Here is a 14,091-nt window from a genome sequence, read left to right on the forward strand (position 1 = left end):
AACACCGGAAATTTTGTCCCAACCATCATCATTGCCATCTCAAGATGGCGCCAAAGCTTTTAGCCACTTTTAGTAACAACTTTTCGGACCATCCGTGTTTCGGACGCAGGAAGAGTAGGCACCTAGGCTTTTCTACCGGCGTTCACGCAAATCGTCAAATCACTCCACTTGTGTGCTTGATTACAGCAATGGCAGCAGCGGCTTCCACGAGTGGCTTACGAGCGGCACTCGCGCGGTCAAAACGAGCGGTCGGCTGAAGCGTGCCCCTCTGGAGAAGCTCGCAGGATGGGCGTGCGAGGTGTGGGCCGCGATCCCATCGACCATGGTTGAACGTTCGTTCAGTAGTGTGGCATCGCGAACACGCTTGGCGGCACCGAGGACGAGATGTTGTGGTCAGCGGAAAGCGACAAGGAGCTCTCGGACAGCGATGAGGAGTAAGACGAGTGAGATTACTTCGGGAAATAAATCACCCGATTCTCTCGCATTCGTTTTTCTGGGTCACAAAGTTCCGTGCGCGTTAGAATCGGAGGTGCAAGTTTTTAGGGGTTTTTTTTGCCAGGAAAATAGGGTGCGCATTAGAATCGGGCAAGTACGGTATTTTCTTTTTGCAGTCGCCGTAATTTGGTTTCATTCATGCAGTCGCCAGCCAGTACGGTCACTTTTCGCAACACACCTCATTTCGCGCATGCAAACAACATTGAGAAACATGCTGCACATGTTCCTGTCACGGCTATTCTGGGAGTGTTCTACTACCCCTTGCTTTCACAATGTGAAGGCAAAGCTGAACTGCTCTGGTTCTGGAAATCCGTACCGTTTCCTTTATACACTCAACGCTTTCATTGTTTCTTCTGCCTGTAACGTTACCAAGTGTTATTTTATTTACCGCCTGCCCACTGATTATTCCTTCAGTGTCTCAAAAAGTGCTCAGGTGTCCTTGGACTTGCTTGACTAAAACAAACTGGCCCACATTCTGGGCATGCTCCTCAGTGTGCAGGTCCTACTTCAGCCCCCTCGTGCTCAGTGCTGAGCCCCAAAATGTTTCCTGGGAACAAGTGCCCAAGAGCCCTCGGTGGCCTCACTTGCTGCACATGGCCTGGATGAGCTCGAGGGCCCCGCACTTGAGCTTGGCGTTGGTGGAGCTGCCCAGCGTGTCAAAGGTCACCTGGGACGGGGGAAGGAGCACAGCAGTTGCATCATCAGCATCAGGGCCGTGCGCTCGCGCCCCTGCTCTGTTGCACCTGGGGGACAACCACTAGACTAACAGCAAAACGTACTGAACACAGAGAAGAGTAAATTCCCTCCCACGACTGACAGGAGCAGGTGCAGTGTGGCACGCAGTGACTCTGGGGAGGGGCCACCCACCATGAGTGCCAGGGGCAGCATGGAGGCCGCCCTGTTGGAGCGCACCAGGCAGGGCAGCAGCTTGAGCCGCAGGCGGGTGTCGGCTGCGGTGCGCTGCTGCTCAAGGGGGGCCTGCTGCTGCTGCTGCTGGCCAGAGGGGGGCCGCACACTGCTGCTGCCCAGGTAGAGCCCGTACAGGGCCTTCACCAGACCCTCGTCGCTCCAGTCCCTGCGCAAAGAGGGGGCTCAGCTTTGTGGCCTAGCAACCTTTTCTTTCGTCTTGCATGAAGTTTCCCAATAATCCCCGGCAAAACAACTCTGAACAACCCTTTCATTACAATACCACTGCGCTTCCCTGCAGCCGCAGGCAACTTTTCAGCAGCCTGCTGACGAGTGGAACGTGTGTGCGCTCACCGAAGTGCGGCTCCCCTAGACACTGTGGATTAGCACGAAGCTCTTTGGACCCTCCGCAGGACGCTCTCAACTGATTGGCCCACTCGCCCACCCTTGCCACACGTGGAGACCCCGGAGCAACGCCAATGCATCCCCAAGAACCTGCGCGCTTGCGGCACAGAGCTGGGCTGGGGCCTATGGAGCATATACGGAGGCCGGCAAGGTGGGTGACGTGGCTTGGCACGCCTTCTATGAGCCAGCTCATGCCTCATTCGTGGGAAGCACGTCAGCAGGAAGGCCACCAGGAACTGGCGCTTCAGGGGCGCCCAGGAGTTTGTTCTCCACAGCGCTCAGACAGGGCTGGCTCACACCTTGGTCTGAGCCAGGGATGCTCCACAGATTGCGTGGCGCCCAATGGTACCTGGCGCAGGGTTGTACAGGATCCAGGGACAAAACTCAAGGATATCCAAAAACGTTCAAGGCATTTTCAAGGGTGCAGGGGAGCACGTGCACTACTGTTTCACTACTGTTTTCACACGCTAAACATCTGCTCCTTTACGACTCAAAAAATGGCCTCAAGAAAAATCCCCTTGGAACAGCTCCACCCTTTGGAAGTGAGCAACTTTACCCCCACCCACAGCAACACTCAGGGAGCTTTACAAAAGCCATGCCACCTTGAACGTTTTGAGCTCTGCAAACGCTTTATTACACAGTCTCAGATAGGGAGGAACATAACTTAACTCTTTCATTACGGCGGAAAAACAGCCGATTTTGAATGCTTCCACAAAAATATTTTTTTCTCTTGAACTAGTGGACACATTTAGCATTGCTATGCATGTAATTGTAGCTTATAGATTGACACACACATACCAGCAGTTTTGTGAAAGGTACAATTACTTACAGTTTATTAGTCAAATAATCAGAAAAAGATGCACAAAAAGTATACATGCAACGTATATAGGCGGTGGTAATGAGCCTAAAAAATATTTTAGGAATTCTAAGATATACAAATTGTTCATACATTTCTTGGCTATGATTCAATATAGCGTATTTACTCGCGTAATCCTCACACTCGCGTAATCCTCACACCCCTAATGTGAACCACCAAAACTTGAATTTTTTGGTTCCTCGCATAATCCTCGCACCCCCAACTTTGCAGCGGCGAAAGTTGCCTGCTCGCGAAACCCGCATGGTGCACGCGCTCTCCAACGCGCGCCCTCCTCCGCCGCCTCTCCGTTCGGCGGAGAGCGCTGTGTATCCAAGGCCATCCAGGCGCCCTAACAACCTGCATGGCTACTCCCTAACAGGCGCCCTAACACGCTACTCGCACTGTACTTGAGCCAGTTTCGCACATGTTTCGCGTGCGCGCAACTAGACGGTGTTCGCGCAGCCCGCTGTGTCGTCGTGTCGCCGTCGTGATCCCGCCGTTGAGCGCCAGCAGTCAGTGAGTCACTCGCGTCAGTGGTGGATAGCTCGCTGCCGTTTTGAGAACTTTTTGATCTAACTGTTTTGTGCTTGGTGCCGCTTCGCCATGGGGAGGAACGCCAGCTACACTGCCGCTTTCAAATTGAAAGCGAAAGAGTACGCGATCGAACACGGCAACCGCGCCGCAGGCAGGCACTTCGGCGTCACCGACTTCAACGTGCGTTACTGGAGTAGGGCATGCACATACGACGACGAGATAGGGCGCGCGCCAGAAAGCAATGGCGGCAATTTATGATCGCTGATCGACGGGAGCCTGTTTACGTTGTAAATAATAAAATAAAAAGAAATAGCTGCTGTTGGCAACACTGAGCTTACCTATACAAAAAACGACCGCTACATTTAGCGGGACTGGCATAAGGCAAATTGGCAACACTGTGCACCGGATTTTTTTTTCCCCCGCATAATTCTCGCACTCCTAACTTTACATTGACTTTTCCTAAAAAAAAGTGCGAGGATTATGCGAGTAAATACGGTACATATCAACGCTGTACACCAAGTTTTGTATTTTTGTGGGTCCGTCAAACTAGCAGAACTGACGGCTGTGCCACTCCTCGAAGCCACTCGAGTGTAAGTCGGTCATGCATCTAAGCCCACCTTTTTGTGTTCTGACACAAAATCCTTTTCACTTTAGTGGTAAAAAACTAGAAAAAAAATCCAGCACTCTTGAGAAGTGTCGCGCATTGCTCCGTAGTGGTAATCTGACACGAGTGCCAGGCTATCATGAAGGTAATAACGCGGTATGTTGCGGCGCGTTTGGCAAAATATCCCTACCGTACGTTGTCCAGACCCTACACATCAATGTGAAGCCGCAGTCGTCAGACAGGAAGCCCGTTTTGTTTATAAATACAGCGGGACGCCGTTTTCACACAACTCGCCACTACCGCGGGTTCAAATTTCACTCTTGGCATGATCTCTGCACGCGAAATATCAACAAAACATAATAATATCGAAAAATGAGTTGTCAATAAATACGCTAGATGGCATTAGTTGTCCACCAGGTGCTATTTTTAGCTTTCGCGGGACGTTTGAAATCATCGGACACTGGTGTCCGATGGCCTATGGCGCCGTACTGAAAGAGTTAACCTGCCATTCTCATCCCCCAAATTCCTGTGTTCATTAAAGGGGGAGGAGTTGACAACTCTACTGGCTCTGCCAACATTCACACCTGTCATTAAAAACACTCCAGTAAGGCTTAGGAGCTGGATGCACTGTGTTATCCCGTTGAGAGTTTTGCTTATCTGTGCTCACTTGTATTTGCCCCCAAAGTGTGAGAACCCTTTTTCGCAAAACATACCGGGGCACAGCAACGGGAAGACATGTAAAACAAACAACAGGGTGAGGCAATGCAGAGTGGAAAATCAGAAGGGGACCTATGCTAATTTCTGCCTCGTCCGATGCAGGGATTTCGTTCCGTACGAGCCATCGTATGAAGCAGCACGCCTGTGCTCCCAAGCTTAGTTTGAATTGTAAAAGCTCCATAAAGCAGCACTACTGCGCCCCTAAGCTGGCTTCAAATTGTAAAAAGCGTGTTTTGGATGGGCAGTGTACACGGCCACGAAAAACTAGTCACGTTATCGGGTCTCCTCTTTGTTGTCCAAAGAAATCACGGGTTTCCAAGGAGAAGGAAAAAATTGCAGGCTTTCAGGTGAAAACTCAATGTTCAATTTCCAGGGTTTCCACGGTTTTCAAGGGCCTGTACGAAGCCCGCTCGCACACCAGCTTGGCAGAGGGAGGAGACAGCGGGAGGGGGCACATACGTGGTCAGCGACTTGAGCTTCGTCTCGGCAGCACTGGCCACACTGCGAGCAGGACAGAAGAAGAGGAACAGCATCAGGACAGTCCACCCACTTCCCAGCCAGCTTCACTCGCTTGCATGGGCACAATTCACGTGAATCAACAATTCCCTTGAAGGGACACTGAAGGGATTTGTGAAGACTACCGCAAACCGGACTCCGGAGTCCCTGGACCATGTTTCGTCAATTCTTGGTGCGTTTACACGACTTTATTTAGCCTAAAAATCCATTCGGAAGGGTTTTTTCCCGTTCCTGTCAATTTCCCACGAAGCTCCCTACGATGCCGATTGGCCTGAGTGCACAGCTCACCGACCACAGCTTTGTGACCCCATCAGCAAGAATGTGGCTTTAGTTTCTTAGTTTGTACACTGCACGAAACTCAACGGACTCAAAATAGCTCCACACTGGCGCATATAAGCAATGCATACAGGCTTTGCGATGCTTCACTGTCTTCGCTTCACTGGACTTGTACGCTGCATGTGTGTGTGCAACTGGTACGCTTTTAGAAACTCCACGGTAAATTAAAGCCGGGAGGTGAGCCAGCAAAGTAAATCTAGGCACTAAATAACTAAAATCAACCGAAGCAGTTATCATGAAGCGTAAAAGCATGGTACGAGAAGAACTTTTTTGCAGGGTGGACAACTGGACTGCACAGCAACCACACATTTGTGATGGCTTTTGAAAAGATTGTGATTGCTGCACCAGCGATAATCCGGAAATGCTCGGCTTAGCAGCTTGGAGTGCTGCAAGCCAACAAATAACCAGCACTGTTCGACACGACAGGGTAGGCCTCCTGGAAGTATACTCGTTATTTCTCAGCTGGTTGACCAGTGTGATCCCGTAGCGCAGCCGTATGGAGCACTTGTTCTTCCCCTTCCCCTTGTCTTTCAAAGCCGCGTTGTCGCTCTGTTCTTTCATTCTTGCCTTTTTCCATCGCTGCCTTGTAGAACGCACGCGTGCCTTTTATCGAGCGGCCGTGCTCGTACTACCGTTCGTTCCGCTTGGCCTTGGCAGCTTCCCACTCTTGCCTTTTCCCTGCTCAATTTGCACGGGGGTCGCATGGCGGGCTAGCGCACACAGCGTGAAGGGGAGGGGCGCACAAAATAGGCATTTTTTTTAAACGATACTTTAGTTGAAGGTTCACAAATTGTGTGAGAACTCGGTAAATATTATGTGCAAACAGGTTCTTTGCCCACCTGTCACCCGAGACCGTCCACTAGGCCTGCACTTACCGATACACCACATACGACACTCCGGTCATACGACGCTTTCGCGCCGTCCCTTGAAAGTCATATTAACAGGGTTCCACTGTCCCAATGAGAGGAAACAAATTCTGCCCACATGATGCCACACCTTTGCTTTTAGAGCCCGCACAGGATCTCCAGATAAGCATGTGGGGGCCAAGCAGTCCGCTCAGAGTAGAAAAGGAAACTTGGTTGCCATGATTCCATGCCATGAGGTGTTACGATCAAGGCCAGCAAGGCAGCCAAACGTTATTTAAGAAAGCAATGACAGTGTGGACAGCACTCGACAGTGTGAAGGCTTTACTCGAAGCCAGCCCCTAGACCTCGAGAAATACCTATGCAGAGATAAAAAAACTCTCCACCCAGCAGCTGGTGGTGCTGCCCTAGACCTGGGTGCTATCTTTGGCATCAAAGCCAGTGGGATCACAGAAATCAGGTGTGCCGAATGCAGGAAAATCACCAGCCATGAAACTAGGGCTCTTCAATGAGCAGTGTCGGACTCACCCTGAACTCCCCAAAAAACAATCCAGCATTTTGGTTTTCACATATATTCCCGTAGTTCTGCAACGCTGAGCTGGGGGCCAGTGGGTAGCACACGTCCCCTCTCTCCCTCACCAATACGTTTGTGTTCTGCGAATAAAGCAGGTGTTCGTCCTGCTTGTCCTGGTATGTTGTCAGCACTCAGCGCAGCCAAACATGGATTTCTATGGCGTGGGGAATTCTCAAAGTTACCCCCGGACTATTCGTGACGAGTCCAAGGCTGTAAATCAAAGAGCCTCAGTGTCAATAAAAGCGCAATGTGCAGTACTGCCAGATGTGGGGGCCAAGCACACTGTCACCCCCTCCAGATCTTCCCTTCCAAGACAGGTCGCCACTTCCGGTGTGACTCAGAACGTCAATTAAACCTGTTCAAATGCACTGCCCAACCTCTAAACCAACCCAAAAGGTACCCCACCACCTTTACTTATGAAAATAATGTGCAGTATTTAGCTAAGAGAACATTTTGCAGTAAAAAAAAAGTCACGGTTCTTGAAAATAATACTGGCACTGCTGGGGCTTGAACCCAGGACGCCCATTCAAAAACTTATCCTTCCACTCGCTAGGCCACCACTGAGGCAGTTGCATAAAAGAACAGAAGGAGTGCTAAAGCAGAATGCCGCGTTTGTGGCCACATGGGACCAGAATCTCGCCTCCCACATACCATATTTTCGCGCGCATAACCCGCACCAAAAATGCGAAAAATTCGAGGGTGAAGTAGAGGTGCAGATTATATGCGAGCTATTTCCTTTGGTGCAGCTTCACTGCAAACGCCCCTACAGGAGTAATAACTAATGAGCCACTGCTATCCCACTGACAGTGCTTATTTTGCACACGCAGCACGACAATATACCAACCTGAAGAATGCATGCGGCAAGTCATCTACTTATGTAGTCAGCCAGGTGAGTTCTTTCACATAAACAAATATGTAATGTTGCTTGAGTAGTAGCTCTGGTTCATTCTTTCATGCATAAAATACGCGGGGATATATTTGCAGACGGCAAGTGGGGGTGTGGGTTATATGAAGGGGCACACAGGAGAGGCCGAACCTGTGCCGGGTGTCGGCGGAGGCGACGAGCAGGTGCACCACGGTGGAGGCGTCCGGGTAGAGGTGGGCCAGTAGACGCAGGGTGGCCAGCTTGCGCCGCTCCAGCTCCTCGGGGGGCGGGTGGGGCGCTGCGGGGCCCACCAGGCGGCCCAGCGCAGCCACGCTGAGCCCCGGCGGGGGGTCGCCGCCCCCTAGCGTGTAGGGCAGCAGCAGCAGGTCCAGCAGGCAGTCGCGCAGCTGGCTCCAGGCCTCGCCCTCCACGGACACCTTGGGCAGCTGGGACAGCGGGTCGCCGCCCTCCTGGCCCCCCGCAGGTGGCTTCTGGGCAAACACGCACACCGCACCCACCGCCACCTGCAGGAGCCTGCACGCAGAGTGGGGACAGCTCGAAGGGGAACAGAGCAGGCTCGTGGGTTTTGCACTACTGTCTGCGTCGTCCGTGTGCCCTCCCCAATATTGTGTGAACCTTGTGACACAAAGCGCAGCCCACCATGATGCATCACCTCCTGCCTAATAGTCTGTGCATTCCACACCACTAGTATCAGCCACAATTCGCCACCCTGAAACTGTACGTCATCATAACTTTGTTGAGCGCAGGACGAGGGATGCATCACTTTGGTCGAACTAAAGGCCCAACCACATGCACGCATAAAACCGACGTACTCACGCAACGATGTAAACCGGCGTAAGTGCATAAGAAACTGGCGCACTCCGGCGTATGCCGAATACGTTGCTACGCGCCTGTTACGCCCAAGTCAGACATTGAAGTAAATTTTTGGGCGCACAGTGTTGACCTCTGGTGGTGATAATATCTGGTGGTTAGGTCGCATAACAAAACAACCAGTTGATAAATACACTACCTTAACCATCAATTCTGTGATAAAACTAAGTAATTTGTAAAATATGGACAGTAGACAACGAGAGAAAACATGCCAGGCAACAAGAAACTATGAGAGCAAGGGATTTTACACCAAATGCGGTGGAGGGTTTTGTGCCTGTCAAGTAAGCATACTAATTCTTAGTGTTTTTCAACGTCCCAAGAACTTTTTTAGTTGTTTCTGTATTAAATGTACGCAATTTTGTTATAATAGGCCTTATTTGATTTATTTCAGCTAAAATGTAGTTTAACTGGCCGCCACAACATCAAGTCCGGGGTAGTCCAGCCACACAGCACATCGCATTGGTTTACGCGCACGTTGTGGCAATTTGTGGTCACTCGCCCTCTCCAACATCGTCAGTCAACATAAAGGCAGAGGCGCGTGTCGTTGCGCAAGTACGTCGGTTTTACGCGTGCATGTGGTTGGGCCTTAAAGGGGTCCTGAAAGAGGTTTTACCGATACATGGGTGTTCACAGTTTTAGGTAAATCAATGTCCTAGTAATCACCTCCATCAAGAATTTTATTTAACTGATGAGTATTAGTGGAGTTATAGCAAATCAAAACATCGCATTTTCGCTCGCGCCACGACTCCCCCTCCTCTCGTCCCCCTCCGCGCACCGCGCGAGCGTGACTGCCCATGATGCCTCGCTTCTCGGTGACATCTCCAACAACATCCGGTGACGAGCGTGGTCTGCTGCTGCGACATTCTGCGCCACAGGATCGCTTTGGGACAGAACCGCCAGACTGTCGGTTATCATTTTATGAATTGGGCACATCGCTCATGACTGCAAAAGCTGATGGAAGGAATGGGGCAGGACCTTTACGCTTCCACACCACACAGAAAGATTGCGCAAACAGTGAACGACCCTGTCACTGCGCGTTCACGGCGACGACGTGTCTTGGTACATATTGGAACCTAAAATGTGTGAGCGAATGACGAAAAAATCACCGCAAAATTTGGCAGAGTGAGCACGTACGTGCAATTAAGTACCGACGTCGGTTTGTAAATTGCCTAATTGGCCATTTGTTCATGCCAATCTCGAGCTTGGTCATGTTGTGGTGACTCCATGCACGCGCCTACACAGGCAGTTGTAGTAATAGTAATAATAATATTGAAACTTTATTTCTGTTCCATAATCACAGATACAGATACATAAACACAGATACGGAAAAAGGAAACGCGGAAAAAAGCTGTCGTAGACAGCTTGTTGAGGCCGCAGCCCCCTTTTGCTCAACAGCAGCATCGCGACAAAAGAAAACACAGTCATAAAGACAACCGAAAAAGTAAGAATAAAAGCTAACAATAAGACACTTCTTTTTGCTGCACCTAATACCCGTTGTTTTCAACAGGTATAAAAAGAATAGTTAAACAAAACGGCAAATGAGAGACATAGAAAGGTTAACACATTTTAGTACACATGACACGTAATTGATGCTTTGAACATTTATACATATCAAAATCGGTGCACTCAAATACATTTAAAAGAGAAGGCAGGGTATGAGCTCTTTCCCAGTGTTTAAACGGGCTGTAGGGACCGCCCAAGGTTCCTTATTCCCGAAAGGGTAGTTTCTTTGTTTCTGCCTTTAACCGGGCCAAATTACGCATATTGTTTGTTTCTTTTTGTTTCTATTTTGAATCGGCTACTCAAACGATAATTGTACAAGTTGAAGATTTTGATAACACCACTTTTAAGAAAGAGGTCCCTGGTTGGCTCCCTGTAAACTTTGTTATAAACGTGACGAAGAAATTTTTTTTTAGTAAATAAACTTTATGTAAACAGGAATACCCCAAACAAGTTGGCAATAATTTAAATTAGAATCAAAAGAGAATTACAGAGAAGCAATTTCACAGATTTGGGGAGAATGTATTCCATTCCATTAATCTACTGGTCGTAATTTATAACCGTAACAAAAAAAAAACGCAAGAGTGCACAGGGACTTTTTTAGACTGCACCGTGCATTCCATTTCCCCCTTGCCCCTTAATTTCCAGGAAACTTCTACGCAACCCTGTGTTTATCAACTAAGGGACAAGAACACCGTAACAGATATTAAGAGCAGTCTCAGAAGAGTAGTGTGAGTTTTGGGGCCGTGCGCGCTGCCTCTTTGTTCGACTATGCAGATGATAGCACAAAATAATTATTCCCCTCTCGCTTTATCCCCTGATGCCCTGGAGCCCCTTTTCTCTCGATAAAGGCTGTTCGTCCATTTTTTACGTGCTCAGTGGTGCCGATCGACAAGTGGATTGTTTGGTTGCCGGCCGCAGTCCCATATTCCCCTCCCTCTCCTCCCCCCTCCCCCAAATCTACCTTGTGTCTTGTTTAAGTGGATGGGAAGAAACTAGGCTTACTCCATACAAAGACATACCATTTTGCAAGATACACGCATCAGTATTTCGTCCTCTGAATGTACAATTGCCTTTCTATAATATATAAACCAAGAGTTTAAAAAAGCCATGAAGAGAAAACACAAGTTTGGTTCATTCAAAAGATTGCCTCGTTAGAATCATACTGACACCACTTTTAACGTAAACTTCGGTCAAATAAGCTACATAATTATGAAAAAAGTAAATGGCCATGCGACCCACCAGCTCATTTCCCGCAACAGAACCTATGATGTCACATGAGCTCAGCTCTGCAATTGGCGGAGGCTGGCAGAAGCAGACGCAAATTAGGTAGAGCTTACAAACTAGCCGAACGAGCGATTTGCGCGTAAATTTAGGGCGCATTCTTTACAAAGGAATAAGAATGATGGGACAAACAGTGGAAGTTACGAAAGCACATGTAAACATAGAAGTACTGATGCGTACTGCTGTTCGTACTGCGCACAGCATGCTTGATTTAGCTGCACAGCACTACGGGGCTTGGGGTTGTCTCAGACGACACTGGCCGATTGACGCAAGCAACGGTGTCTTACGTGACCACATTTGTCGAGCGAGCACTGTTTCAGGGAACGATTATTTTCTCCCAGAACAAAAATAAGCCACGTTTAAATACGGGCAAAAACAAACCAAACGCTTGCCACGGTATGGTGGCGCCATCTAGGTTCGGGAAACGTAAAGAAACGTGGGAACAAACCAACACCGCTATACAGGTTGGAGACAACCTTTCAACGGTCCCGTGCCGCCGCGATTGGGCCAACGTGCTCATTGCGTTGTTCTTTTCGTTTCCCACGAGACCTAGCAACGCGAAACAGACAATATGATTCAAAATTCTTTAGTAAACCGCTTTGCAGCGATAATTTTAGAGCGGTTTTGACACAATGACTTGCTTCGGCAGCGAGCGAGCGACCCAAAATGGCGGCGCCAGCGTATACTTGTCTCGACCCTGTACGGCGGATGCGTGAATGAAGGTATTCTAGGCTGCAGAGCGGTCGGTTCCTGTGATGTCATTGCAGACCCCGAACAGAAACAATTTAGCGGGAAAATCAAAATTTTAACCTAAATTGTTTAATTTCTCAGTGAATAAAGCACCGTTTGTATCCGGACAAGCGCTGGGGGCACTATAAAACACGAAATCTTTCGAATAAAACCAACTTGCATTTTCTCTTCATGGCTCCTTTAAAACTGAACAAATCGTGCCAATAATTTGAACGATGCATTGACGTTTGATATGGTAGCTCCACAGCTCAACCAAAAAGTTTTGTCCTGGATTCACAAATACGATTCACAAAACCATGCTCCTTAGAAGGCAGAGAAAGAAAAACAAGGCTCAACATGCCACACTTCAAAGAGCGAGCGCGAGGTGTTAGTCCACTGCACCACGGAACCATGACAGACACGTGGAAATAACCTGTATACTGTACTTCATAGCTGACCTCCAGAAACAGCACTGTTTTGGCTGTGACTGCGATTTCGCCCTGTAGGAATAGTGTTTAACACTTTCTGCTAAAAACTTCAGTCGATATTGATTCCTTACTACCTAATAAACCTTCCGTAACTCCTCTTCTGCTCTTAAGTGTGCTTATATTTTCTACAAGCTTTGCTGGTTCCACACAAATATGCAGTTTGCAACTCTGGGAAATGAATTGTTGCCAAAGCATACGCCCAAGCGTCGCAAGCCAAAATACGAGAAGTGGGGTAATAGAGTAAAAAATGAACAAGTAGAAAACGGACGAACACGACAGTGTTGAGCGTGCTGCAGGAAGAGCTGATTAACCAAAGGTGCCGCCGCAAGCCATCGACACTGAGCAGACGACGCTTCTCTTTGCCGGAAGTGCGAGAAAATGCCACCCAATCGCAAGATTTCTGCTGCGTGATGCGCATGGGGTAATCGATGACATACACAGAAGAAGATGGCGAAGCCTAAAAACATGGCAACAAACTTTGCAATGACAGTGTGAGCTTTCCGCTGCATGTAAAAAAGTTGTACTTGGACGCTGACCAGCCACTAGTCCATTTAGTGTGCTCACAACGCCTTTCAGGGCCCCTTTAAATGGTTTCAGAAGTCAAATCTTTCCCGAACAACTGAACAATGGAACAAGTTGCAGGAAGTTATCGCTCAGTGTACCAATCCCAGTAATGCTGTGTTTGCGCCCTCTTCTTTTGGTCTCGTGTTTGCGCTGTTACCAGGAATATGTGCCAACTTGCCCAATCATCCGTTTTGGTGCACCAATGTTCAAAAAATTGCTCCTGACACCCCTACAATAACTCCTCTCCTGCTAGGGCAGCAGTGCTGCCTGCAGTATTTGTAAATAATAAAAGCAACAGGCTAACAGGGCACGACAAAGAGCACCAACGGCTTCCCAGCAGTTGTGCTCACCTCGCCAGCAAGACGTTCAACGCACATCCCAACAGCGCACCCCACGAGCGGACTCTACTTTGGAGTGGCTGCCACTTCAGCCAGTGTGGACCAGCCCTGGTACCAAACGTGGCCCCTCCATCATCCCCTGCCTATTGGTCGGCAGGGCTCACTTCTGTTGTCCTCCTCTGTGCTGCACTGTGGCAGAGCTGCTGCCTGTCCAGCACAGGAGTTTCGTGTGTATCCAGTGCCCGTCTTCCATGACCACACAAAGTAAGGGCTCGGATCACTGCAGTTTTCCTCCGTGGTAAGCTGCCGTGTGTTTGGATGCCAAAATCAACTGCCAAAGGGGAAACTGCGGAGAAAACTACAACCCTTGTCACGCAAACAAAAGGGGCCTCAGTCATTTTGCGGTGGTGTGCGCACTTCTGCAGTAATACACTGTGTGTGGGAACTTCCCTTATGCGAGTACTCTGCTTTCGGCTTCATTGTGTTGCTCTGCTCCTTGCAGGAAATTGCTTTACGTGGATGCTACAATGTTAGCTCACGTGCAGCGCCCCCACGTGGCACTGATAGTTTTATGTTCAGTCGTGCAAGCCTGGCACAGCGGCGAGCGGCCGGGTTGTGAAAATAAA

General features: G+C 49.2%; 1 protein-coding gene across 4 annotated transcripts in view; it reads right to left on the reverse strand.

Annotated features, from left to right (window-relative positions):
• LOC144158118 (proteasome adapter and scaffold protein ECM29) overlaps positions 1-14,091 on the reverse strand; it is a 293,901-nt gene that overhangs the window by 230,170 nt on the left and 49,640 nt on the right. For all 4 annotated transcript variants that reach the window (XM_077688775.1, XM_077688773.1, XM_077688774.1 and 1 more), the window contains exons 4-7: positions 7,843-8,205; positions 4,977-5,018; positions 1,363-1,570; positions 1,080-1,162 (exon numbers count right to left, since the gene is read on the reverse strand). In XM_077688775.1, coding sequence (XP_077544901.1) covers positions 1,080-1,162; positions 1,363-1,570; positions 4,977-5,018; positions 7,843-8,205 — 696 coding nt within the window. The remainder of the gene's footprint in view (positions 1-1,079; positions 1,163-1,362; positions 1,571-4,976; positions 5,019-7,842; positions 8,206-14,091) is intronic.

Source organism: Haemaphysalis longicornis, unplaced genomic scaffold (assembly GCF_048455015.1).
Source record: "Haemaphysalis longicornis isolate Haplotype H1 unplaced genomic scaffold, Haemaphysalis longicornis Haplotype H1 scaffold_10, whole genome shotgun sequence".
Lineage (NCBI taxonomy): Eukaryota > Metazoa > Arthropoda > Arachnida > Ixodida > Ixodidae > Haemaphysalis > Haemaphysalis longicornis.